Raw genomic sequence first — 26,355 nt, forward strand, 5'->3', positions numbered from 1 at the left:
AAAATAATGGACAGTTTTTTATGTATCAAATCATAGGTATTTCATTGGTTCATAAAAGTAAGCACTAAAGTAATCAAAGATACCGAAACCCCGAAAATGTTGCTAAGAGCCTTAGTTTACTCTAAATATATAATTTTAATTTAATCAACTTGCAAAACGCATATCCAAACACAAATATTAATTTGTAGGATTCAGCTTTTGATTGTTGGTAATGTAATGTAATCCTTAACTCATCAACACACATAATGTTACAAGTATCCGGAAGACACTGGCTGAAATCGATGCACAAGGAAAGATTCTTCAGATGGAACTCTTCAAGTGTACGTTTTATTATTATTATTATTATTATTATTATTATTATTATTATTATTATTATTATTATTATTATTGTAATAAAATTTCCAACTTAATGACAGCTGAATGTTGAAATATTTCAGGGATGACGAAACCGTTGCAGTGATATATTTTAGAGCTGGATACGCACCCATCGATTATCCTCTCAGTAGAAATCTTGAAAGTTTTCTTAAAAGATTTTTTTAGTATGCTTTGATGAAATTTACAAGAGAAACAAATGTTCATGTGTGTTGTAGGAGTGGAAAGCTAGGATATTGATGGAGGAGTCATCAGCTATTAAATGCCCTTCAATATCTTATCATCTAACTGGCACCAAGAAGGTTCAACAAGAGCTTGCAAAACCGAATGTGCTTGAGAGGTACAATGCTGAATCTCGGGGAGTCTAGCGGTTTACCACTCTGATGAAGAGTCACAGCGATGGGAATATTAACCGAGATAATGGGCCCATGCTCCACGGGAGGGTGCAAATATGGAGAAGTTGCCATGGTACCTTGACGGTTTCCTTGACCATGCAAGTGATGATGATAAAAATAAGTGATGTTTCTTCTTGTTAAAGATGATGTAAATCCATTGAGATGTTCTTGCAGAAAGAAATCCAGTTAATGGTAGTATGCACATTGCCTTAGTAGTGAAGTGATTATATACTGTCCCACAATAGTTGTGATGTTGATCTTTTATAAATTTTCTTTGGTTTCACTAAAATTGTAACTACTGATACTATTAGTTGTAATAAAAGTGTTCTGCTGTTAGTTTAATACTTACAATGCTTTTTAACAGGACAAAATACGACCAAATGGTCTTTTTGAACGTATGTGTACACACGAGTTAACCAACCAAGCATAGTTGCATAAGATTAAAGAATCGGGCAATTTAATCACATTTAACTTTAAAATAGATATTATTGGAGTATACCCATTCAAGAAAGCTCTATGCACTCACTTAAAACAATATTTGCTCTCAAGATACATGTCATTGTCGAATATATCTTGAACACCTATGTCCATACTCAAAATCCCCATACGTGTGCTTCGTAGAGTACAAATGCAAAAAAAAAAAGAAATGGCTTTACGATTAATTTCATCACTTACTGCCACCTCACAGATGACTGAGTTGCAAGCAGTAGCGTATCATACTATCATGCAAATCAAACATGTACACAATCCTAGATACCTTCTAGTAATCATGTATAAGACAAAAACAGAAATTTTATTTCCTATATGTATTCAAAACTTATCGTTCAAATTACATATAACCATTTAGTTATAAAATATAGCGCACCTATGGCTAACACTTTCAGTACTTTGGAAGGTAAAAAGAAAAAGAAAACGAGTTAACTGGTTTCACGTATACCTTTGTTAGGTTAATAAAGCAGCGAGAAAAGATTTGTCAGTCGTACATAAAAATTCTCAGCTCTTGATAGATAGATAAGCTCCTGTAACACCATTATTTGTTGATTGCCATTTGGTTTACAGATGTAAAGTAAATGGCAAAGCTGTCATTTAACTCCAATATAAACAAAACAAATATTTAATAACTTTGGCAGGTCGATCTTCAAGAAACAAAGCTACAAATGAGTATATAAATTATAATTGCAAAGATGTATAACTCCAATATTTAGTTTCATTACAATTTAATTTGTTATTTTACCTTAAAATCCCATTCATAATATAACTGAAAATAACAAAAGTGATTTACCAGGTAGTTTATCAGTTAAATGGTCAAATCTAGCGTAAAATGGTTTTAATCATTTTATTTATTTCTCAGCCAACTCCCACATCGCCCACGGGAGAATATCTCTACCTCTTTATAAAAACAGGTTGCCAAAATGCTAATTGGGTTTGGTATAGGCAGTATTTGGAATTTGTTTGGATAATGTATGAACCAAATATGTCATATATTTAACTTAGAGTTTGTGGTTTTTTACTATAAAATTTTTCTAAAACCTTTTGGTTTCAGATTTTGGTTATTGGGTTTGGTATAGGCAGTATTTGGAATTTGTTTGGATAATGTATGAACCAAATATGTCATATATTTAACTTCTTAGAGAGTTTGTGGTTTTTTACTATAAAATTTTTCTAAAACCTTTTGGTTTCAGATTTTGGTTATTGGGTTCGTTTGGTTTTGTATTCAGTTTTTCGGGTTTTGCTAATCGAGCTAAAACTTTTTGAAAAAAAAAACTTCACCCAAGATATTGAAATTGGGCATGCTATTTTTTTTCCTTTAAACTAATGATTAATAGTATATTGAATATTTAGACTTCAAATATAAAAACTACATTTAAAATCAAAATTCAAAATAAAAACCCATTATTATTAGTTATTAACCATATGTAGAAGCCAAATATATTTGTTATTAACTAGCGTAGGAGCCCGCGCTTTGCGGCGGGATCGTATTAAATCGTACCATAAATTTCTACATAGTAAAACTAAATATTATTACCCATGCATTGCGATGAATCACGTCAAATGCATTACATGATCGTGACTTTTTATCGTGTTAAATTAAAAAGAAAACGTGTCAAATCATGTTGAGAGGCATCTATGAACCATATGAAAAATAACCATATGAGGGACTAATACATGTTTTTAAAATATATGTTCTAACCCGAACACGTTTTCATTTGGGTGGTGTTTTAACCCTGATAATACAATAGTATAATTGTATTTAAAAGATGTAAACTCGAAAAGAATAGATGTTCAAAATATGTGACCAAATAAAATAAACTGGCCAATAATACATAATAAACTGGCCAATAATACATAAAAGAGAAAGAAAATGATAGTTAAGCCATTCAAAAAGCACAAGATAAGAAATTTGCTAATATTTTTTGTTACTCCATAAAAGTACATTACATCTGGATTCTGGAAAATGAATATTATTATTATTATTATTATTATTATTGTTATTAATACCATCATCATGAAGTTAAAAGAAAAGATGAATAATAAGATAAACATTACATTTTTATTGGCTTAAGTATAAATATAGTGAACAAATATTACTCTCCATCGAGCTTTGTTGTATGAAAAGTTGATTGCGCCCAGCCACATCCAGCACAAACATGTACCTCACATAATTTTTCTCCATCCTTTCAAAATGCTTTGTTCACATAATCCATCTTCACCACTTCTATCATTGTCTTCAAACCATTCTCCACCCAAAAGTCAAGTATCTCCTGTGTCTCTGGTATGCTTCCGATGAAACTTCCACTTATCGACATGCTGTAAATTATTTCAACAAACTTCAAACCAAATTCATTTTGTTTATCCAATAATTCAAAAGAACTAAAAAATTATATTGGTAAATATTTTTTTTTCAAACATGTTGAATAATGAAAAGAAAATCTCTTGCATAAAGAAAATACCAAGCAACCAACTAACGACAATTACAAAACATCACTGACTATCATGTATTAAAACTACAGATTCATTAAAGACAAACAAACATACTTAATGATAAACAATAATCAAATAATAATAGAAGAAATCACCAAAAAGACATTTTGACTCTTTTTTCAAATCAAAATAGTCATTAACTTTTAGCCTTTAAAAATTAGGCATATTCAAGCCAACTATTTATGCAACGCCAAATAACATAGCTGGCTAAACGGCTAGTTTTCAACCAACAAAAATGTTGAAAGGTACTACGTTTCCGCAAAAATAACAAATTGTCACGTGTAAAAGCCGGCTAAATTTTAGTTGGCGGCTAAATATCAAATTATTTTTACCTTTTCACGTGTATTGATTTGATTGGCTTTTTACGTAGGCCTTTAGTAAATTTGAAAGTATTTTGTACCCGCGACGGAGCTTATTTGGCTTCTTTTGACTGACTGGTTATGTTTGTCTATTTTTGAAAAGTAAAATCCAAGTGCTAATCTTTGAGTCAAAAACTCAAAATGTCTACTTTCGTTATTTTCCCGTAACAATAACTATGATGCATAATAAACTCCGTTAACAATTACCAACAACTGAATGAGCTACTTGTATGTGAAATGAGGGCGCATACCTAAAATCAAACCCGACGCACCGAACTACAGTGGCTCACGAATGGCACCAATGAGAAATATCTCCCCTTCAACATCAAGAAGAGAAAGGTAATCTTGTAACTTATGGTTAACTGGCACAATGTCTGGTATATAATCAAGACTATTTCTTTATCTATTCATTTCAGCTGAATCCGAGCTCACTAAATAACAATTTGCACCCAAATGAGTGAGTGCATCTTCTTTCTGTTTATTAGAGGAAGTTACCACTATCACGTGAAGACCAATTGCTTTTGCTATTAAAACACCCAGATGACCAACTCCACCCAACCCCAAGATTCGTGCTTTTATGGGCTTTTTAGATCCGATGAACTGTTTTAACGGTCTACAGCCGTTACTCCTGCGCAGAGTGACGGTGTTGCTTGCTTCAGGGCTTGGTTTTCTGGTTTGTTAACTACATAGCTGCATATTTTAATTTTGTATAATTAGATAGTTGCGTTGACCCAAAATATTGACTAAATAGTCTTAACATCATTTGTAAAATAAAAATAATTAATACAAAAATGTTATTTGTAAAATGAAATAAAAAATAATATAGAAAGCACTATGTGCAATAAGATAGTTAAGATATACATTTTTTTTGGAGCAATAGATTTGATATGAGAATGGTGGCTGGCATATGGCATGTTATAAATAGTCAAGCTATTTTCATAAAGGAAAAAGTCAAAACAGCTAATTGTAAAAAGTCAAATTCAATTAGTCAATTTATTTAGTCAGAAACTTTCCCATAAATGAAATAAATGTAGGTTTAGAGATATTGTTATTGCTTACTTCTGACGGACTACCATGGCAGAAGAGAAGTCTCCTTGTGTAAAACTTCCATCTTTAAAGATGCCATTGTAAGACAATGTAAGTGAACATGTTGCTACAATATAGTTCTCTGTTGCTTTTACAAACTACAATGCGCACATTCGCCACAAGATCCCACTATTATGTCACATGTGACCGAATATTTTTCACCTCTGGGCTCACCTCAATAACCTTTCCCACCACTTCATGCCTGCAAGGCACACAATTATTAACACAAGAATGTTAACGCTAAGGGATGGTACAGTGATAAAAATATTAGTTGTAAAATTAGGAACCATAGCTAGGAACCAAAGGGTGGGTAGTTGAGTGGATTTCATTTCTTTTAGTATGAAGATCAATGTGGTCTACACCACAATACAAAACTTTGAACACGGCAATACGGCATCTTCTGGACCTGTTTTCCTGCACAATTTTGGACCCAACATGTCATTAAAATTCCCATATGATCCTTATGATGATGAAGAAATATGGATGGTGACGTTCCGTTTTCAATATAGATAACAAAGAGATTGTAGGGAAAGGAGGGCACGCCAAATCAATTTAATTTTGTGTAGATATACTATATCTTAAACTTAAATAAACAAACATTAATGAAGAGCATGAATGCAAAATTGTCTAGGGAAATTATTCAGTAAATTAACCCTAGCTAGAAGATACAGCACCATAATACAAAGGCAGAATCAAACTCAATGGCAAAATTTGAGATGTTAACAGGAACTGCATAAATTACTTCATAGTAACAAGATAAATCAATGACACAGACAGAGTTATTTGTGGATTCGAGATTAAATCGATAAAAACATTACATACCACTGCCACCGAATAACATGAGCTTTGATGAGGTAATTGGTCTAGCTGGTGGAGCAGCCATATCCATCGATTATATTTAATCATACTGGATCAGAAGAAACCCTAGGGGAGCTTGCAGCTGGTAATCTTGTTCCCCTGAGTATCAAAATTGGAGGAAAATTAAACACAAATTTGTTGCCAAGGGGCATCGATATTTGATATAACATTCCACTATTTGCTTTGCATCCGAACAAACGTTCAATTTGAAACTTGATATCACATTAATAAAAATAGAAATTAGGTCAAGTCGATCAAACCAAAATATTGCAATTGCGGGGACTGAACCAATTGGAATCAACTGTTGGTCATGCTTATACCACTGAAGATGACCTACGATCATTGATTACAAGGGTTTCAATGGTTGATTGCAATTCTTTGTTACAAGGTTTGATTGGGGAGTAATCACAGCGGTTTCAATGGTTAATCACTAGTTTTGTCACTTTTACCCAAAACCCGACCCAAGAAACCCAAATCTAAGAAAAGGCGAACCCGAACCGAAGTAATTCGGGCCGGTTATTGGGTTTGAATTCTATGATTCAGGTCAACCCGAATAAACTTTTAGTTTTAAAACCATATATATTTTTAGGTGTTATAGGCTGACTTAGCCGTTGACGTTATTATAATTTAGTCTAAATCAACTGTTATCATTCTGTCTATTATGAATCGATTGTTTATTAATGTTTCAACTTATGACTAAAAACAACTATAATTCAACACCCTAATCATGGCATACTGAAGATGATTACGTCGGTCTTGTTTATTATGGTTGAACTTTGTTAAAATTTACTCTTTTTAAAATGTTTTATCTGTTTATTTTTGTATTGTTGTTGGTTTATTTACATTACGAGTAAAAAAAATATGTTACATTTAAATTTAACAATGTAGTTTTTTTTTTCTGTGATACCTGAAACCCGATTGAACCAACCCAAAAAAATCCCGAACTTGAAGAAACTGTGAGAGGTTTTTTTTTATCTTTAATTTTCTGAATGACGAGTAATTTACGAAATAACTTACGCGAATTTCGACAATAATTATCGACAGAATTGGTATGAAAGTCATGTACAATGATTCCATCTTTAATGACGGCCAGCTCACCACCAATCACCAATGCTTTTGACTCAAAAGTCAAAATGGGTGCTTCATCTTCTTCACTCTCTCTTTCCTTTACTTTACCCAATCACCATTCATCCACTCTCAATCTCAATCACCCCAAACCCGCATCAAATCTCATCACCAATCACAAATCTTTACCCCCCAAATCCAGTATTCACGCAATCAAACACAACCCCATGTCAAATCCTCACGCAATCGACTCAGAACTGCTTCAAAAACTGGTTCTTGATGCTCTTGTCTGGACCTCTCTTCATGGGCTTGTTGTAGGAGACAGAAATCTTGAGGTGGGTTTTCTGTTTCTTGGTTTTTTGTGGCTTAAAGTTTTGATTTTTATTGGTTTTGTAGAGGTCTGGATTGGTTCCTGGAGTGGGAATGGTTCATGCTCCTATTGCTTTGTTGCCTAATTCGTTTCCAGAGGGTCAGTGGAATCAAGCTTGTGAATTGGCACCCATTTTTAACGAGTTGGTTGATCGGGTTAGCTTGGATGGCAAGTTTCTACAGGACACTCTTTCGAGGTAGTCCAGTCGATGCTTGATTATTTCAGTATAGTTGTTTGAATATGTTATTGGAACAAGTATGAAAGGGCGTTTTTTTTATATAATCTGTCTGAGTTTGTTGAATTTTTATAAAGAACATATTTTTCAAGCTCTCTTTTTTAATCTCGAATTACAGAACGAAGAAAGTGGACGCCTTTACCTCGAGACTGTTAGATATACATTCCCGGATGCTACAGATAGGCAAGAAAGAGGTATCTTGATAATACTGTCATAATCACATTAATCTGTTATTTTTTTCATCTTTTATTAATAAGTGTTCTTGTTAATAAAAAATATGTCTTTTTCTACATGTACATGGACTATTAGACATTAAAGTAGGTATATTATGTTTTTATGTATTAGTTAATTCAAACATTTGTAATATAATATGGCATCTTATTGAGTTTACTAAACTTTTTAAAATTTTTCTTAGGATATCCGCTTGGGATTACATCGCTCGGATTATATGCTTGATGAGAATACAAATTTACTTCTCCAAATAGAACTGAACACCATTTCATGTTCATTTTCTGGATTAAGTTGTCTTGTCAGTGACCTTCACAGGTGACATACATACATATTCCATATTTTATTTATATTGTATGTTGTTGTTCTGGGATTGCTTCAAGTTATTCATTTTTCAAATTACTTTCTGTATTTCATCCTGTAGGAGCTTACTTTCTCATTACAAAAAACCCCTCGGGCTTGATTCACAAAGGGTGCCAATAAACACGTCCGCAAGTAAGTTTGCTGAGGTGTTGGCGAAGGCATGGACCGAGTATAACAATACAAGGTTTGAATTTTTTTTTCATGCCGATGATATTATTTATTTTTAAATATAATGTGCTGTTAAAACAACTTAATGGTTATGTAATGCAGTGCAGTAGTTTTGGTTGTGGTTCAACCGGGAGAAAGAAACATGTATGACCAGCATTGGCTTACTGCAACCCTCAAGGAAAGATATCCTTTTTTGCACAACTGATATACTAGATAACAAGAGTAGTTTGGTCTTTTCATAAAACTTAACAGAAAATATTGATGGAGTTACTGGGCTGGAGTTAATTGCGCCGAAACTGAAACCACGATGACTAAAAATGTCAAATTAGAACCATTTGACTAAAATGGTTATTTTGACCAAACCACAGGGACTAGGACCTTTGTTCACTCTTATCTATACTTTTAATTTAATCAACTTGCAAAACGCGTATCCAAACACAAATATAAATATATAGGATTAAGCATTTGATTTTTGGAAATGTAGTCCTTAGCTTATCAACACACATAACGTTACAAGTATCCGGAAGACACTGGCTGAAATCGATGCACAAGGAAAGATTTTTTCAGATGGATCTCTACAAGTGTACGTTTTATTATTATTTAATTTATTTTAATAAAAATTCTAACTGAATAAAAGCTAAATGTTGAAATATTTCAGGGATGGTGAAACCATTGCAGTCATATATTTTAGAGCTGGATACGCACCCATAGATTATCCTTCTGAATCAGTCAGTAGAAATCTTGAAAATTTTCTTTAAATGATTTTTTTAGCATGCTTTAATATTTTTAATTTACGATTCATGTGTGTTGTAGGAGTGGAAAGCTAGGATATTGATGGAGGAGTCATCAGCTATTAAATGCCCTTCAATATCTTATCATCTAACTGGCACCAAGAAGGTTCAACAAGAGCTTGCAAAACCGAATGTGCTTGAGAGGTAATGATAAAAGATTTATCACTCGAACAAGTATAAGAATATCTAAACGAAGCCAAAAAAGGGTGTGCATGGGTCGGTTTTTGGCTCAAATCGAACATTCGGTTTTTGAGTTTTTGAAAACCGTTGGTTTTGGTTTACCATTTGTGCTTAAAAATTTAGTGCCGAAAACAAGTTGGCCCAAAATAATGAATTTGTGCCTGAATCTTTCTTTAGTTAATGATTAATTGATTATTATACATTTGAGCTAAACTATTTGGGTTATACTATTTATTAAATTCTTATAAATTAATTACTTGTGATTTGAAAGAAAATAAATGAAAATCCATAAATTCGGTTTCTTTTTTTCTTTTTGGTTTAATTACATGCAAAATCATAACCAAATTGAAAGTTCAGTTTTTACGAAAACCTAAAATCAAATCGTTAGTTTTTGTTTCGGTTGGGTTATTTTGGTTTTTTCAGTTGGGATCGGTTATTTCGGGTTTTATGCACACTAGCAGAGGTCTCGGATTCAATTCTAGTAATCACTGTTGCCCGCCTTAAGTCACTAGAAGGCTAAGTTGCGTTTTACCTGTTGTCACTGGTCAGTTAGGTATTGTTGGGTCCCGTGAGTTCTCTCGGTTACCAGAAAAAGTGAATGGGTATTTTGGAAATTGGTTATTTATCAGTTCTTATTGTGGGATCAGGTTTCTTGAAAACAAAGAACACATTGCCAAACTTAGGAAATGCTTTGCTGGATTATGGAGTTTGGATGATAAAGATGCTGTCAAGAATGCTATTCAGCAGCCAGAGGCATACGTCATGAAGCCACAACGAGAAGGCGGAGGTCAAAATAATAATAATTATTATTTTCAAACCTGAAACAACGTTCGTGTATGCTTATATATATTATATTGTTTCACCTCAGGTAACAATATTTATGGAGACGATGTTAAGGAAACACTTTTAAGATTGCAGAAAGAAGGGTCTGAAGAAGAAGCGGCTTATATTCTAATGCAAAGAATATTCCCGTCTGTTTTCCCGACAGTTCTTGTTCGTGATGGTATTTGTTATAAAGAACACGCAGTATCTGAACTCGGGATATTCAGTGCTTATTTAAGGTATATTATACTTTCTGCAACATTATTTTGATTATTTATTTTTTTGGTGTGATATATCTGAGCATATAATTGATGTGCAGAAACAAGGAGACAGTAATTAGTAATGAGCAATGTGGTTATTTGATGCGCACCAAAGTTTCTTCATCAAATGAAGGAGGGGTTGCTGCTGGTTTTGCAGTTTTAGATAGTTTATATTTAACTTAAATTGTGATCAATGATCATTTTCCCAATAAGTTTCTGGCTCGATTGAGAGCTAATTGGTTTCTGTCAGATACCAAAAGTTGCAGCATGTGTAATGAACTTGTATTTTATTATTACGGAAACATTTGTAATAATAAAGTAATAATTTATGGATATAAGGGCTTCTATTTGAATTCTTGAATATTGAAACAAGCTTTAATACCTGTCTTTTAATAAAATACAAGTAAAGAGTAGATATATGAATCTAATGACTCAGTTTCTCAGCAATTTCCACTTGTTCTTTCAAAGTGGGATAAAGGGTCTCAACAAGATTTAGTAGGAACCCATCAGAACCATATTTTGCCATCAAAGAAACCGACACGGGTAGACCTTCATATTTCCCTAGTGGAATCGACACCTGTGGATCAAAACCAAGGTTAAATGCCCAAAAATTGTAGTTATTTTAGGAATATTTAGTTGAAAGTTTTATACTGGAAGACTTTCAACCAATTTGTCACAACTAGAAGGATGTTGAGGAGGTTCTGACCTGGCAAAATCCAGATACTCCAGCTATTGATAACAAGCTGAATGCTCGTGCACGAAATGTTTCCAATGAAGCCGTCTCCGTTTGCAGCTTAGGTGGAGGCCCAGGAACAGTTGGGATCACAATTACACCATTTTCCTAAACACAACAGGAAATTTTCATGGTTTAATGCAGGTGCATATATTTTAATGTGTGTGTTCGGTACTATGTTCTAACTTCGGACCAACTTTAGCTAATTGAAAAGTTATATGTTGGAAAACCAAATAAAAAAGTAACATGAGTTAGTTACCCCTAAAAGAGCAGTGAGGGCTTCCCGTAGTTGGTTCTTCACAGACTCGCACGCATCAACGTGTTCTCCAGATGTGTTGATTGCATCAAGTATCCTTTCTGCTAAACTGGGACCAAAGTTAGGTTTCACCGTGCTCACCCACTCACCATGGTTCTTCTTGAATTCAAACCTGTACGGTTTGGCAAATCGGCATTATAGTTAACTAGAAACTAAAATAGAAAAGAAATAAATTCAAAAAGCACACCTTTGAAGCAACCGCATGGCAGCAGAGAGAGCCGTCAAAGATTTTATACTAAATTCTTCACTTTTAGTATCATTCTCCATGAATTGCTTCAAACTAGGAACTTTGCTTTCAACATAGTCTCCAAGATTAACAGGCTGTAAAATTTGACCTGCATTAAATGTTACTTTGATATTTACATGCTAGCTTTCCACATAAATGGTCCTAAAATGTAAAAGAAAATATACAACTTGAAAAATATTACTTCCAAATAACTTCTCTATTGATGCAGAAATGATGTTGGTCACTCGAGTGGTTGGGATACTAGAAAGCTTAAAACAATCTTCCGCGATTAAAACTTGACTAGGTTGCACTAGTTTTTGACCTGGCAACTGTAATAATATCTTCCCAACACGATTAAGAGTCACGGGATCCCTTGAAAACCACCCTGCATATATATTATGCATGATTTTAACTTTTAGGGTTATTAGCATGCTTCTAATTGTAACAATCATAACTTACCAACAGTATCAAAACTTTGTGCCATGGGAATAACTCCTTCGGTTGATACAACTCCGTGTGACGGACGGAACCCGAAAATTCCACAATATGATGCAGGAACTCTTACACTTCCTCCGGTGTCGGTTCCTGTGCATAAAGAACTATTAAAACTGCTGAATGACTCAGTTTCTGGAAACATCTAGACGGCTTAAAAATTAAAATCACAATTCAACGGTGCATCAAATGTAACTCACCTAAAGAGAAGTCAACAAGTTCAGCACCAACTGCAACAGCAGAGCCACTTGATGATCCTCCAGGGACCCGATCCGCTGCACAGGGGTTAACCGGTGTCCCGTAGTGTATATTTTCTCCATTTATGCTGTGCATAAAGTATTATATCAGTGTAAAACCATTGTTTTAGTTTTTTCATATTATGTAAATGGAATCTGTATACAAACCCCCAAAAGTGTACATCAGCTTTTCTGTCACATCATAGGGGTGGTATGACCTTTTTCGCCGGATCATACGAGCCGTATGATGTCGTACACACCATGTGATAGGGTGTATAAAAGGTCATATAGCGTGTATGGTTTTGTTAGTGGTTACATCACAAATCGTACAAGTTGTATGACCTTTTTTTACCCTATCATACGACATGTTTGACCACTTTCGCCCTACCATATGACCTGCATTTAGGCTTGTAAACGGACCGAATAAACATGGGCAGAGCATGTTTATGTTTGTTTATTTAGCTTTAATCGAACAAACAATCGAGCACGAGCAGTTATACGAATAGTGTTTTCTTGTTCATGTCCGTTTGTTAAGGAAATATGTCTGTTCGTTAATAGTATTAATAAACGGTTCACGAACAAATATAATTAAACATAGATGAATTCACATGACTTGGCTAAAACCAATTAAAAGCAAATGTTAACAGCAATCTGTTGGGCCTAATTACTGGACCAAAAGGTTTTAATGAATATATTAGCGAACATAAATTAATGAACTTAAATAGACGTAAACTAACGGACATAAATGAACGGACATCAACATAAATGTACCAACAAGACATCTGTTGATGTCCGTTCATTTAACTAAACAAACAAAAAAAAACTTTTGTCCATGTTTGTTTGTTTACTTACTAAATAAACGACCTTTCTACCAAACTGTTCACTGAAGGCTCGCTTTGTTTACAGGCCTGCCCATATGAGTATATATATTCAGGCCATATGACACGGTGTCTAGATAGGGAAGCTGACCTGTAAGCCATTTCATCCATGACAGTTCTGCCGAGACACGTGGCGCCCGCCTTCAAGACGGCCGAAACAGCTGGAGCTGTGGAAGTAGCAGCGGAATGAGTCCGTAACCAATCTGGATTCCCGAATCCAGAGACATAACCTTCCATGTCAAATCTGCAACACATCATATATATGTTTAAAAAACAATCATAATTAATTAAAACAAATGTAGTTGAACGAAACTCACATGTCTTTGACGGCAAAAGTGAGATGATTCAAGGGAAGATCTGCAGCAGCAGGTGGTGGGAGGATGAATTTGTCCATGAAAGCTCCATAATCAGTGTTCCCTGCCATCGTCCTGGAGAATTTGAATTTGAAGTTGAAGTTGAAGTTGAAGAAGATAATACAGTAGTGCTGGAATTTGGGGTTCCAGTGAACTCTAAGGATAATATTAATTGATGAAATATTGTATTTGTATGTATGTATGTATGTAGGTCCAAAATACTATTAATTAATTAACATTTTACAGTTATTATTATTCTACTGATCAGATGTTGACAAATTTACGTCATCAATCTATCTCCAATAATATCACACCCTGTTCGAGTCAAAAGTCAGACTAAGGTCAACGTGCTTGTTTGAACAGGTAGGTTTTTGAGGCAAATCAATCGATTTTTTTGTGCAAGCTGCTTCAGCATTTGGTTGTTGGCTTGCTACACCAGTCAATGGTAACGGTAACTCTTTCGGAAACATGTTCCCTAAGACGGTTATCTCGCCCTTTACTTGTAGTAATGTGGTTTCAAAGACTTCGCCACAAGGTGTACAAAATAATCCAATATAAACCAACTAGTCATACTTAATTGTGGAGTGTCACATCATGTTGTAAGTATTAAACTTTTAGAAAGGTGAAATCAAGAACACAAACATGAGATTTGATCAACACATGATCGACTCTTTTATTAAGAAAACGACAAACGAAAAAACTTAATAATTAACTAACACATTGAACCTAGGGTATATATAAACCCACGGTTCCAATCCTGCACTAACTCAAATACAGAATTTGAGTCAAAACAAATATTATTAAATAAAATAAGACTAACTTATCTTATAATAATAAACTAATTATTATATTAAATATTCTCCGAGATATTAGGAGCCTTCAATCTGATTTGTTGTTGTACACGTTTAACACTCCATCTCAACACCAAACTTTTTCTAACCGTGACACACACGAAGCAGCTCGACTCAAAATAACCTGCGACTCAACACAACATGTCACGTCTTCCGACATCAGCTCAAATGTTGAATTCCAACACTCCCTCTAGATTCATACTTGTTCCTTTAAGGTCTTTCACGGCACGCAACACTTGTATCTCTTTGGACTTGATTCTTGAACTCGTCACACGCCTTCACACGAGTTGTGTCTCGGTCGTTTACTTTCTAATCCACATACGATTAAGGACATATTCAACTCACCTCCAAACATTCTTATCACATGCCTAGGTCATCTTCGGTGGTCTCTTAAGAACCCACTGTTCGTACAAACCAGCCCACTGTCTTCTATTTTAACAGCCCCAAAACCATAACTATTTGACCATTTTAGCCACCGGTTCTAGCTCTGTAACTCATCCCTCGTTGTTGTCAACAACCTGAACTGTTGTTGCCATGTACGTTACAATTTGGTCCCAAAACCTGACTCAAACATCTGATGTTGTCTCGTTTAGACAACCCGATGACCCCACCACTCGGACTGTTGGGTCATCGATCCAAACCACTAAACTACCCCGACACACAGAAATATTATCATCACGACACACGGAGATTTAACCATACCGACGCACGATCATGGCACAACATCATTGCTCGACACACGGATATTTAACAATCCCGACACACGGTGATGGCACATCATCACTGAAACCTTCAACGTGACGAACACCAAAACAAAGTTGACACACAACCTCGTTGCACTCCGTTATATCGGTGGACCCGAACCACCTTTTAACCACTATTAACACCCATAGACAACATTCACCGGTTCGCCACTGAACCGCTATGAAACGGCTAACGTCATGCGGAAAACAACTTCAAACTGAACCAGTTGCTTCTTCTATATTCGAAGTAGAAGGAAACACTTTGTTCACTTAGGCGTGCAGCGATTCATGCAGCCCATGTTCACTTGAAGCCAATTCACCAAATAGTTGAATAGTTTATCCCCATCATATATATGCATTCAATTGGAACAAACGTCACCATAAATCGATCAATAAAAAAAATCTCATCATCAAACTTTTCGACCATGATTACGTCCTATGTTTTCTTTCCCGGTCAAAGGCTGTTACTATTCTTGGTTCACTTCAACAAGTTCTCGGCATAACATTTAATCGAATTGATACTGCGATTGGAACACATACACCTTCAATCAGAGACGTATTGCACTCTAATCCTGGACACACCTTCCCTCTATCGGTTTCTCTGTTTTAAACGTACTAAAATAGCCTATCCTTGTTTCCTTCGACTTCGATCGATCCAACCACTAACCCGACAAACAGGTAGCAACTCATTCACGATCGGAACCCCGGACACACCTTCAATGGGAAACTTACTCACCTCAAACCAGGACACACCTTTGTTTGATCATAAACTTTCCACGATCGGTTCCATTACCAAAAAAATAAGAGAACACAAAGTTGCAATTATTCTCTTTTTCTTTCAATCGGACAGAAAGAAAATCAAATAAAACTTTGTGCCTGCAAGCTACCTTTTTTTATTATTAAACCAAAATAATAAACCAACACATGCATGAATCCTCTTATGTACTCATCTATCTATTGGCCTATTGCTTCATGATATACTTCTTGATATGATCCATTAGCCAACCAAGATTAACTACCTCTGTATTTCTTCGTTAACAGCCACGAACGTACGAACACTCCTGTAGTCCAAAACGTAACTCTCGCATGACATGACAACGGTCGAACGAAACACCACACCGGTCTCGTCTACTGCTGTTAAGCTTATGGCTGCGACAGAAGCCAATCTTTCACGCATGCCCTCCACCGACGGACACACCCGCCGGTGGAGGCTGCCCCAATCTTCAAACCGCTTCCCTGTACGATCCTAGGCTCTGATACCACTTGTTAAACTTTTAGGCAGGTGAATCAAGAACATGAACACGAGATTTGATCAACACACGATCGACTCTTTTATTAAGAAAACGGCAAACGAAAAAACTTAATAATTAACTAACACGTTGAACCTAGGGTATATATAAACTCATGGTTCCAATCCTACACTAACTCAAATACAGAATTTGAGTCAAAAACAAATATTATTAAATAAAATAAGACTAACTTATCTTATAATAATAAACTAATTATTATATTAAATATTATCCGAGATATTAGAAGCCTTCAATCTGATTTGGTGTTGTGCACGTTTAACAGTAAGTGACCTGAATGCTTTGTCTCTTTGTCAGGGCCGGCCTAGACCCAATACTGGGCTCGGCGACCGTTTAGGGCACGGTTTCCGGCAGTGGGCACAAATTTTTTAATTCTTTTTAATATATATCAGTTAGTTTAAACATTAACTAGTGTAATTTGGGCCAATGGCTTATGAAATAATGAGAAAATGAGAAGGAAAAAAGGACACAACAAAGAAAACTAAATGCCGGAAAGTTTTCCGGTGGGCATGGTTGCATAGGGTAGCCAGTATGGTTTGAAGAGGATGATAAAAAAAAATCAATATTTTATTACATGTATTTTTGTACTTTTCACTTTTTCTCAGTCTCTCTTGTTTCCATGTTGGCTTTTCATTTTTCTTTTTTTTTCTTTCATTTACATAAATATAATACAGAAAGTATGTAATGTAGAGCATGGTAATTGAAATAGGTTTATCGTTAGATCCAGAAGCAATTTAGCAATCAACCAGTTTATAAATGTATTTTGTTTGTCATCCATGGATATTCACTTACGGAAGGTGTCTTGATTGGTTTAACTTTGTTTTGTTTCACTAATCCTTTTTTATTTGTGTACGTAATTGCTACGATAACTTTGTTTTGTTTTTCTTTATACGATTATTATCAATCTTTTGAAAAAAATATATATATAGGGCCCATAATTTATTTGCGTCTTGGGCACTTGAAATCTCAAAGACGTCCCTGCTCTTCATGCATGTAAGATGGTTCATCACTTACCAAGTTACCATTATTCATATTGGTTCTCTCATTATCCATCCACGAACCATGCCACTAATATCAAAACATGTTTTTTTATGTTCCCATCATTTCTAAAATATTGTTTCCATCTCCTGTTTATGTTGTGATAAAAAATTTCAAATCAAATTTTTTTTTGTCATCAAGGATTAAAGTTCCAAACTTTCCTTTTTAAAGGGACGTCAAGCAACGGGACATATGAAATCCGCTCATTATCTTCTTTTATTTCTTACGTTTCAAATTAAAATAATAGTTGTAACTTTTGTATATACACGAGAGCCATAAGTTACCATTTTATCAATCAGTTCTGTCTTCTAAAGCTCCTATTGACTTCATATTCTCCGATGAATGGTCTTCATCAATTGACTCTTGATTGATTCGAATATTACATCACGTCAGCCTTTACATTAAATACATAAGGTTGTGCCCATTTAAAAATAAATCTGACTCTCTCACTGCTTTTATCCTTTGTTAAAATCTAGTTGAAAATTATTTTCAGACCACCATTGAACAACTCTTTTTTAATAATGGAGAAAAATATATAAAACTAGCATCTCATCTTCAATCTCGAGACGTGTCACCCGTTACCTCCCCACCTCATCGTCAACTCTCTCTCCATTTTTGCCTAATACAAAGGTCCTTCACATTTACGAAATGTCCTTTTCATCATCCTTTGACTTTGACATTATAACCAGTTCTGTTAGCCTATGCGTAGTGGATGCGCTACAAATGGGGCGAATTGTGACACGTGGCTTCCAGTCAGTAAAGGGTGAGAATTTTTGTTTTTTTGGGGGAGTAATGGTGTATGGACTACAAATTGGGCCCACAGTATCTTTTTTTATTATTTTCTTTTTATAATTAAACTAAACAGATAAAACCCAATTTATTTAAATAATTAAATAAAAATACATTAAAATTAAAAAGAAATACAAAAAAATACATAAAACTAAAAAAAACACACCAATAATAAAAATAAATTATAATAAAAAAAACACACCACAACAAAATACATATAAAAATACAAATAAAAAAACTAATCTATTCGTCTTCGTCCTTGTCCTCGTCTTCGTCTCATCTTCGTCCTCGTCCTCCTCCTCGTCTTCGTCCTCCTCTTCGTATTCAACCTCATCTTCGACCTCAACGGGATGATTATCCCACACGTGTTGAACCAAATCCGCCTTCAGTTGGTTATGTATATCACTTGATGTGAGCTGGTGAATGTTATACGTTCGTTGGTCTTGGGTTGGTGCAGAGAACTGTTCTGGAACGCTTCCTGGTATATAGTGTTGACATATTGCTTTTCTCTCGTCTTCTAAAATCATATTATGCAATATGATACACGTATACATGGCATCGCTCATTTTTGCCATCGTCCATACGTGACATGGGTTTTTCACATAATGCCAACGTTTTTTCAGAAACCCGAAACACCTCTTAATATCCTTTCGCGCGGACTCTTGCTTCTTCTTAAAGTATTCTCTTTTTTCTTCGATCGGGTCTTGAAACGTTTTGACGATGATCGAGTACTCTGGATATGTCTCATCTCCAAATAGTATCAGTGACGATAGAAGGTATCATTGGCATAAAATGGTAAGACCGGTATGTTACGGCTGATGTAATACTCTAGCACGGGTGACTCGTTGAGAACGTTTATGTCGTTGTTGGACCCGACTGAGCCGAAGTAGGTTGACCAAATCCGAGGTCGTGTATTTATGTAACAAAAGAAAAGAAATGGCTTGAAGACTAACCGTTGGCACTCCATGGTCACCACGAGTGTATTGACCTCGCCATGCGGTTGGACAGTTGGCCCACTCCCAGTGCATGCAATCTATACTCAAGATAATGCCTGGAAAAGAATGTTTGCTTTCGTGTACATCGTATATGTGAGGCAGGTCGTTTGAAGTTGGTATCCTCAGATAACGACGAGAGTATAATTGTATTATTCATATACAAATAAATTATTAAAAAATATTTATATTAAAAACAATAATTAATACAAACAATTTAAATTTTACCGATGCAAAAATTCTCCAACGCATCTCTCGTCGTTTTTTCAGCCATCTTTAAATACTCGTCGTTGATGTTGGTCGTGTTGCCGTATGCGAGGATGCGTAGAGCCGAAGTACACTTTTCGATGGCGGAGAATCCTAAATATTCTCTTGCGTCGGGTTTCTGTTGAGAATACTCATACTCCCGCTCCATATCTCCAACGATGCGCAAAAATAAACGCTTAGAGATCCGAAAACGACGTCGAAACATAGCGTGGTTATATGTAGGTGTGTCGTTGAAGTAGTCCTTCATCAAACGATCATTCGCTTGCTTACAATCCCGAAGGATATATGACCGTCTACGTGGTGTCGAATAGCTAGTAGAGCCGGACACTATGTTATTGGCGACGACCCGAACCGCGTTCGTGACCTCTAAATGCTCTTCCGCCACTCGTCGATGAATCTGATGAATTCTTTGACTCTCCTGGATTACTTGATCCCAAATCTCGGAAGAATTCGTGGAATCCGGGGAACCCATTTTGTTTGAAGAAGTATGAAATGATGAAAATGATTGGTATTTTTATGTTTGAGTTTGTGTATGATATGGTGAAAATGATTTAATTGTTTGATATTTATATTAAGTTTTTATTTTTTTTAATCTAACCGTTATCCAGCGTGATTGGACAAATACACAAGACACTATTTAAAGTGACAATATTTAATCAACTCATTTATTTCATAAATCAATAATCAACACCTCTCGTTCACACAAACAAATTTAATACAAGTAACATTTATATTGTTCGTTTTACTAATACCCTAATAGTCTTGGTAACGTTTCTCATCAAGTCCTCGAGTCAACAAAAGTCAAACCTGTAACATTTCATAAAATAAAGTTTGTCAACACAAAGGTTGGTGAGCAATTCATAAGATTTAGCATATAAATATATAGTAATAAAAAGTCACAAAACTTGTATACAAAACAATAAATAAAAGCTATAAACTTGGATAAATTGACAATCGCTAATAAAATTACGTTAGCGCCACCTAGCTACAAGGGGTTGCCAAGTAGTCTAGGATTTAATAGATTATCGTTAATTGAATTACGTTAACGACACCTTGCTATAAGGGGATGCCAAGTAGTCTAGGATTTATAGATTCAACCAACCGAAAGCGATAAACACATAGGCATATAAGCATAGAACACCAAATCAAGCAAGTAATTAAGTAAAGTATACAATCACGTTTGTGGGTTTAAGATTCAAGTAAATAAAGCATTTAGTTTGATAAGTATGAAATGTCACCCCAAAACGAAAGATGGAAAAAGGGGTATGAAGATACTCACCTCGATTGATGAATTTGAGAACTAATTAATGATGGACATATAGAAAGCTTGTGAACAAAACGAACGAATCCGACTTGAAACGATAAACACCTTAGCTAAAAATAAATAATGTAATATATTAATGAACTTGAAACCATGATGGAACTATATTGGAAAACATTAAACGAGAAGGTTCGGTTGTTAGTCGGGTTACCGGTTAATTTGTTAACGATTAACGACTCGTACTTAATTGATAATTAAAATAAAATAATATTATCTTTTTGTGCTTTTAAATAGCTAAACCAATATTAAAAGAGACAAGACGAGTTTTAAATCAAGGGTTCGGTTTTATTAAAGTAAAGCTTTTAATGATATTATTAATGATAACAGGTAGTAATGATAATAATAATTCTAAAAAGATAGGTTATATATATAAAATAAAGATGATAATAATAATAACAATAATTATTATTAATAATACTAATATAGTATAATACTAATAATAATAGTTATAGAATAAAGATCTTAGTATTAATTAAAATGTTGTTGCTAAAAAATAATAATAATAATAAATAATATTGATAGTAAATAATGATACCATCCTCGATGTCGGTTTGAGTTCTATACGAGTTCACAAATAAATATAATAATATTATTGTTAATAAATAAATGATAGGAATATGATTTTTAATAGATAGTAATAATATGATCTTTAATAATATTAATACCAACTTTAATATTTATAATAATAATGATAAAAATAATAATATTATCAATTAATAAATATACTAGTAAGTTATATGTAATAATACTAATAATATTTTTTATGTATTGATGTTAATACTAGTAATATTAATAAATTTGTTAAGTATAAAAAGAAACAAAAACCAAAACCGATCGGATGAGATGCAAACCCGTGACCTCTAGTTCAACAACTTATGTACAAACCGACTGAACCAAAATAACAAAATGTTATTTTAAACCCATAAAAAAATAACATATCCATTTCCCGGGTGTTAATCATTTCCCAATTCAAAACAACTTCATACCCAATCCAAACCGTTTCAGATTATATAACCAATTATTAACGGTTTAAATCCGACAATCTCTATACGAAAACTAACAATACCAAAACCTAAATTATATTTACCTATTATAGGTTCGCGAGTCGAAACTGTCATAGAGAGAGAGAGAGGCGGCTGAGAGAGTGCCATAGAGAGAGAGTGAGAGAGACGAAAGAGATAGCGAGATAGAGAGAGAGAGAGAGAGAGAAGAGAGATAGACTGAGCCGAGAGAGAGAGTAGAGACGGAGAGAGCTGAGGCAGTGCGTGGCGGTACACCGGTGGCCGGTTTTCCGGTCACCGGAAAAGCGGATAGAGAGGGGAGGACAGGGGGTTTTTGGGTGCCGGGTTACCGGAGAACGAGGAGAGGATAAATAGGAGTTTGGTGATGGTGTGCTCGCCGGAAAAACGAGGGATGTGGGCTGCTCGCCGGAATCACCGTCGCCGGCCTCTCTCCAGAAAGTCGCGGCTGCCGGAAACGGTAAGGGGCGAGTGGAGGGGCGGCTGTGTTGTGTGTGTGTGTTGGAGATGGTAGCCGGAGATGGTGGCAGCGGCGGCGGCCGGAAATCGGCGCCGGAATAGGGAGGAAACAAGGGGGCGGCTGGTGGTTTGAATAATATGTATTAGGGTTAGGTTTTGTTTGGGTTTATATGTAAGCATATTTTCATAATAGCCCCTCAAGTTTCAATCAATGTTTAAAACGAGTTTAAATGTTGTAAAACCAATAGTAACTTTACGAAAATCAGTTTGGACCCCTTCTGTTCTTCTTAACGACACTATATTATGGCAAACACCGATTTATTTAGGATCGAGGTACATAACTATATTATATGATAATCAAATAAGGTTCTGAGAAATGTTGAGTCGGTTTTACAAAAATAAAAGTTTACAAAACTAATACAACTCAAGACTCAAATTCGACGAATGTCACACAACGGTCATAAAGAATATTATATTATTATTATTTTCTTTAATCCGGCGACAATAACACCACGCCTCCGCCCCTTTTCTCCCCAATATCGCCAGGGGGGGTGTTCCTGCATTTCCTCGCCCCTTCTCGCCCAATTCATCGTCCCACTACAGCTTGCCTTAGACTATATGTAGTGGAGGGGCTACGAATTGGGCGAATTGCGACACGTGTCGCCCAATCAGCAAATAGTAGAAATTTATTTTTGGGGTGTTATGGTGTTATAGCCCCTCCAGTGTCACGTCGACATTTTTTATTAAATAAAAACCCATTAAATTAAATAATTAAATAAAAACACATTAAAATTAAAAAAGAAACATTAAACAAAAAACTAATATCTATAATATTCGCGCATATTTTTAATTCGTCGTCGTTGTAATAATGCGGCCTCTTCGTGTAACCTGGTCGCTTTGAGGGATTCGTATTCTTTACTCATTTACCGCAATTTCAACATAGCGGCAATCTTTTCGTGTTGTTTGTTGGTTTCTCTCATGGTAGCGGTGAGTTCCACGGCATGGGTTTCGAAAGAAGGGATATGTGTTTCGGTTGGTCGGGTTGTTTTGTAGGATTCATTTTGTTGTATTTTTGAAGAATTTGGTTATGTGTATGTATGAAATGGATATCGGTTTGAAGAAGAAGGGTGTATGTATTGTTTAAATATATATATTGTTTAAATTAAATTGTTTTTTTTAAATTTGATCATTATTAATTTATTATTATTTTTCTCAATCAAACGGCGACAAAAGGCCCCCCTATCGCCCCACATTTGGGGGGGGGGGGGGGGGGGGGGTTCTCGCCCTAATCACCCACTACGGCTGGTTAACTACCTTTTTAGTTTATACAACCAAAATCACTAGCAATTTCATTCTTTCATTTGACTTGAATCATTTTTATCGAGGTTAAATCTCAAAAATAGTGAGCCATTTTCTAAGTAAAATGACTTTTTCAAGTATTAATTGATTTTCAAATAATAATTATTTAAACAATTTTATTTAACTAACTTTATAAACATTTCCCATATTCATAAAACTACCTTTCTTCACTTTAAAAATTATCATCATTGAATTGGACTTATAATTACATCATCTTAAACCTTTGATGTTGATTCTTCATTTAACACTTGGTTGTTTTAATTATAGTTTAGTGACTAAAGATGATTAGTTATGGGTTTAAGGATAACATGTAGCATCATTCATGAACTAGAAATATTTCTAGTCACATTAATTTAATTGGTCATTTTCAAAACCATTAATTTTGGTTAAAGTTTAAATCATTGTTTGCCTAACGATATATATAAAAGAAAACTTTTAAAGTTTCACATCTTAACTTTTTAGCTACTTAACTTTAGTTTAACATCTTTAGTTTTTGGTCCCTCAAAGGTTTGCACTTAAGCCGATAAGCGACCTGTTTTTGTCACACATTTGTGTTAATAGACATGTAACTAATGGATATCAAATATATTTTTATGAGATACTCAAACTTTTGCGTGTAATAGAAATCTGTATTTGCTTGTTGTAGGGGTATGGTACTAAACCCGGCTTACGACCTTAATTTATTATGTCTGGCTTATTTTATTATATGGACTAATACAATATTATTGGGCTGAGGGGGTTTTGTGGAGGTAACCCTAACTGGGCTAGGCCCATTAGGGTACCATGATGGTGGCCATGAGGCTCCCTATATAAGGAGGTCTCCACCTCCTTATTAAGGGTTGTTGTTGTTGTTCTCAATAAGAGCCACCACCATAACCATTTTTGTGTCTGTAAACAAGAGATCCTCGAGATTTCTTAGCAGTCACCTCCACACCCCCAAAAGCCATTGCAGATCTCAAGCTGACCAGAGAAGAAGATCGAGACGTGGTTCGTTCATCTCGAAGACAGGGGAACATCGTCATGGATCAGGTCAGATTCATTTCATGTTTCTACATTGGCGCCATCTGTGGGACTGCAACGAGCTACCCTTCGATTTTCGTCTCGGTTCTCAGATCTGTTCATCCATTATTCCAAATCTGTGATTTTCTTTCTCCCAAGAAAAATCCAGATCTGGAAGTTTACAGGAAGATGCTTCAAAATTTGTTCTATTAAAGCTCAAAAAGATCCATAGATCTAAAAGATGCTTCCAGCTCTGTGCAAAAATGAAGCTGAAAAAGATCTAGATCTAGGTTATAGATCTGGATTTTAGGTTTAAAATCACAGATCTAACTTTCTCTCATCCTCAAAATGGAAGAGACATCATGTACTGCGCCATCGCCATCACGGAAAAATGTGATGGCCGCGCGTGCGCCATCGCAGATCAGTACTCCGTCATCACGTGCGCTCCAGCGAACAACACTCCCGACACCGTGCATGCACGCCCACGAATCACCGCTTCGCCGCCATGCAAGGGCGCTGCGGAGGATCAAGATTCTGCTATCACGCATGCGCGTCACCGGAGGTCAAGTTTCCGCTTCCATGCATGCGTCCCCGCAGATGAAGACTCTCCGCCATGCATGCGCGCTCAACTCTCCACCACAGCGGGTTGCATGCGTGCTCCCAGCGATTACTCTCTGCCACAGCGGGTTGCATGCGCGCTCCCGGCGATTACTCTCCGCCACAGCGAGCCGCATGCGCGTTCCGGCGATTCACGCCATAGCGGGCCGCTGCGCGCTAAGCGATAAATGGCGGATCACTTGAGGTCCGCAAATTCGTGACTAGCCGCATGCGCGTTCCGGCGATTCACGCCATAGCGGGCCGCTGCGCGCTAAGCGATAAATGGTGGACCGGTTGAGTTCCGCAAATCCATGACTAGCCGCATGCGCGTTCCGGCGATTCACGCCATAGCGGGCCGCATGCGCGCTAAGTGATAAATGGCAGATCACTTGAGTTCTCCCGCAAATCCATGACTAACCGCACCAAACTAATATGCGTTTCTATTACCTTTTGCATACATGTTTCACACTTCCCTTTATTAATTTTGAGCAATATGACAACATTGTATTGACATCAAACTAAAAATAAAACGAAGTAAAACATACATGCGCGAGCTTCAAGCTCAGACGCGTTGACGAGTTTTAACTCTAAAACGTCAGGGCCTTAGCTCAATAATATGAGCCTTAGCTCAAATTACTCAGCATCCATCCTACGTATTGCGCAGCTGGACCATAAAAATACCTAAGCACAACTAAGGCAAAGCACATGCCAAAGCATAGTTGTTAAGGTCTCAGGTCGGGGCCTCGCATGAGATTATAATGGATATAGGCAGAGTAACACATACTGACACGTAAAGGCTAAAAAACTCATTCATAATTCCCTATAATAAATGCACGATAACGTCGC

At 35.6% G+C, this 26,355-nt stretch overlaps 2 protein-coding genes and 1 pseudogene across 2 annotated transcripts; 1 reads left to right on the top strand and 2 right to left on the bottom strand.

Annotated features, from left to right (window-relative positions):
• Nucleotides 1-2,939: 2,939 nt before the first annotated feature.
• Nucleotides 2,940-6,083, bottom strand: LOC143532660 (putative cinnamyl alcohol dehydrogenase; annotated as a pseudogene).
• A 1,073-nt stretch (nucleotides 6,084-7,156) lies between these two features.
• LOC143532681 (glutathione synthetase, chloroplastic-like) lies at nucleotides 7,157-10,867 on the top strand. Its single transcript, XM_077027663.1, has 12 exons — nucleotides 7,157-7,452; nucleotides 7,514-7,683; nucleotides 7,841-7,916; nucleotides 8,138-8,268; nucleotides 8,375-8,497; nucleotides 8,584-8,664; nucleotides 8,984-9,064; nucleotides 9,140-9,209; nucleotides 9,295-9,416; nucleotides 10,100-10,239; nucleotides 10,321-10,513; nucleotides 10,594-10,867. The coding sequence occupies exons 1-12, from the start codon at nucleotides 7,186-7,188 to the stop codon at nucleotides 10,715-10,717; spliced, it is 1,578 nt and encodes a 525-aa protein (XP_076883778.1). The 5' UTR covers nucleotides 7,157-7,185; the 3' UTR covers nucleotides 10,718-10,867.
• Nucleotides 10,846-13,839, bottom strand: LOC143532680 (amidase 1-like). The gene is made up of 9 exons (XM_077027662.1): nucleotides 13,733-13,839; nucleotides 13,507-13,659; nucleotides 12,502-12,626; nucleotides 12,269-12,394; nucleotides 12,012-12,194; nucleotides 11,771-11,918; nucleotides 11,527-11,695; nucleotides 11,241-11,375; nucleotides 10,846-11,111 (listed from the first exon to the last, which is right to left on the bottom strand). The coding sequence occupies exons 1-9, from the start codon at nucleotides 13,837-13,839 to the stop codon at nucleotides 10,959-10,961; spliced, it is 1,299 nt and encodes a 432-aa protein (XP_076883777.1). The 3' UTR covers nucleotides 10,846-10,958.
• Between the last annotated feature and the right edge of the window lie 12,516 nt (nucleotides 13,840-26,355).

Source organism: Bidens hawaiensis, unplaced genomic scaffold (genome assembly GCF_021521415.1).
Source record: "Bidens hawaiensis isolate Kalapana, Puna unplaced genomic scaffold, B.hawaiensis_p1.1 tig00009540_1, whole genome shotgun sequence".
Lineage (NCBI taxonomy): Eukaryota > Viridiplantae > Streptophyta > Magnoliopsida > Asterales > Asteraceae > Bidens > Bidens hawaiensis.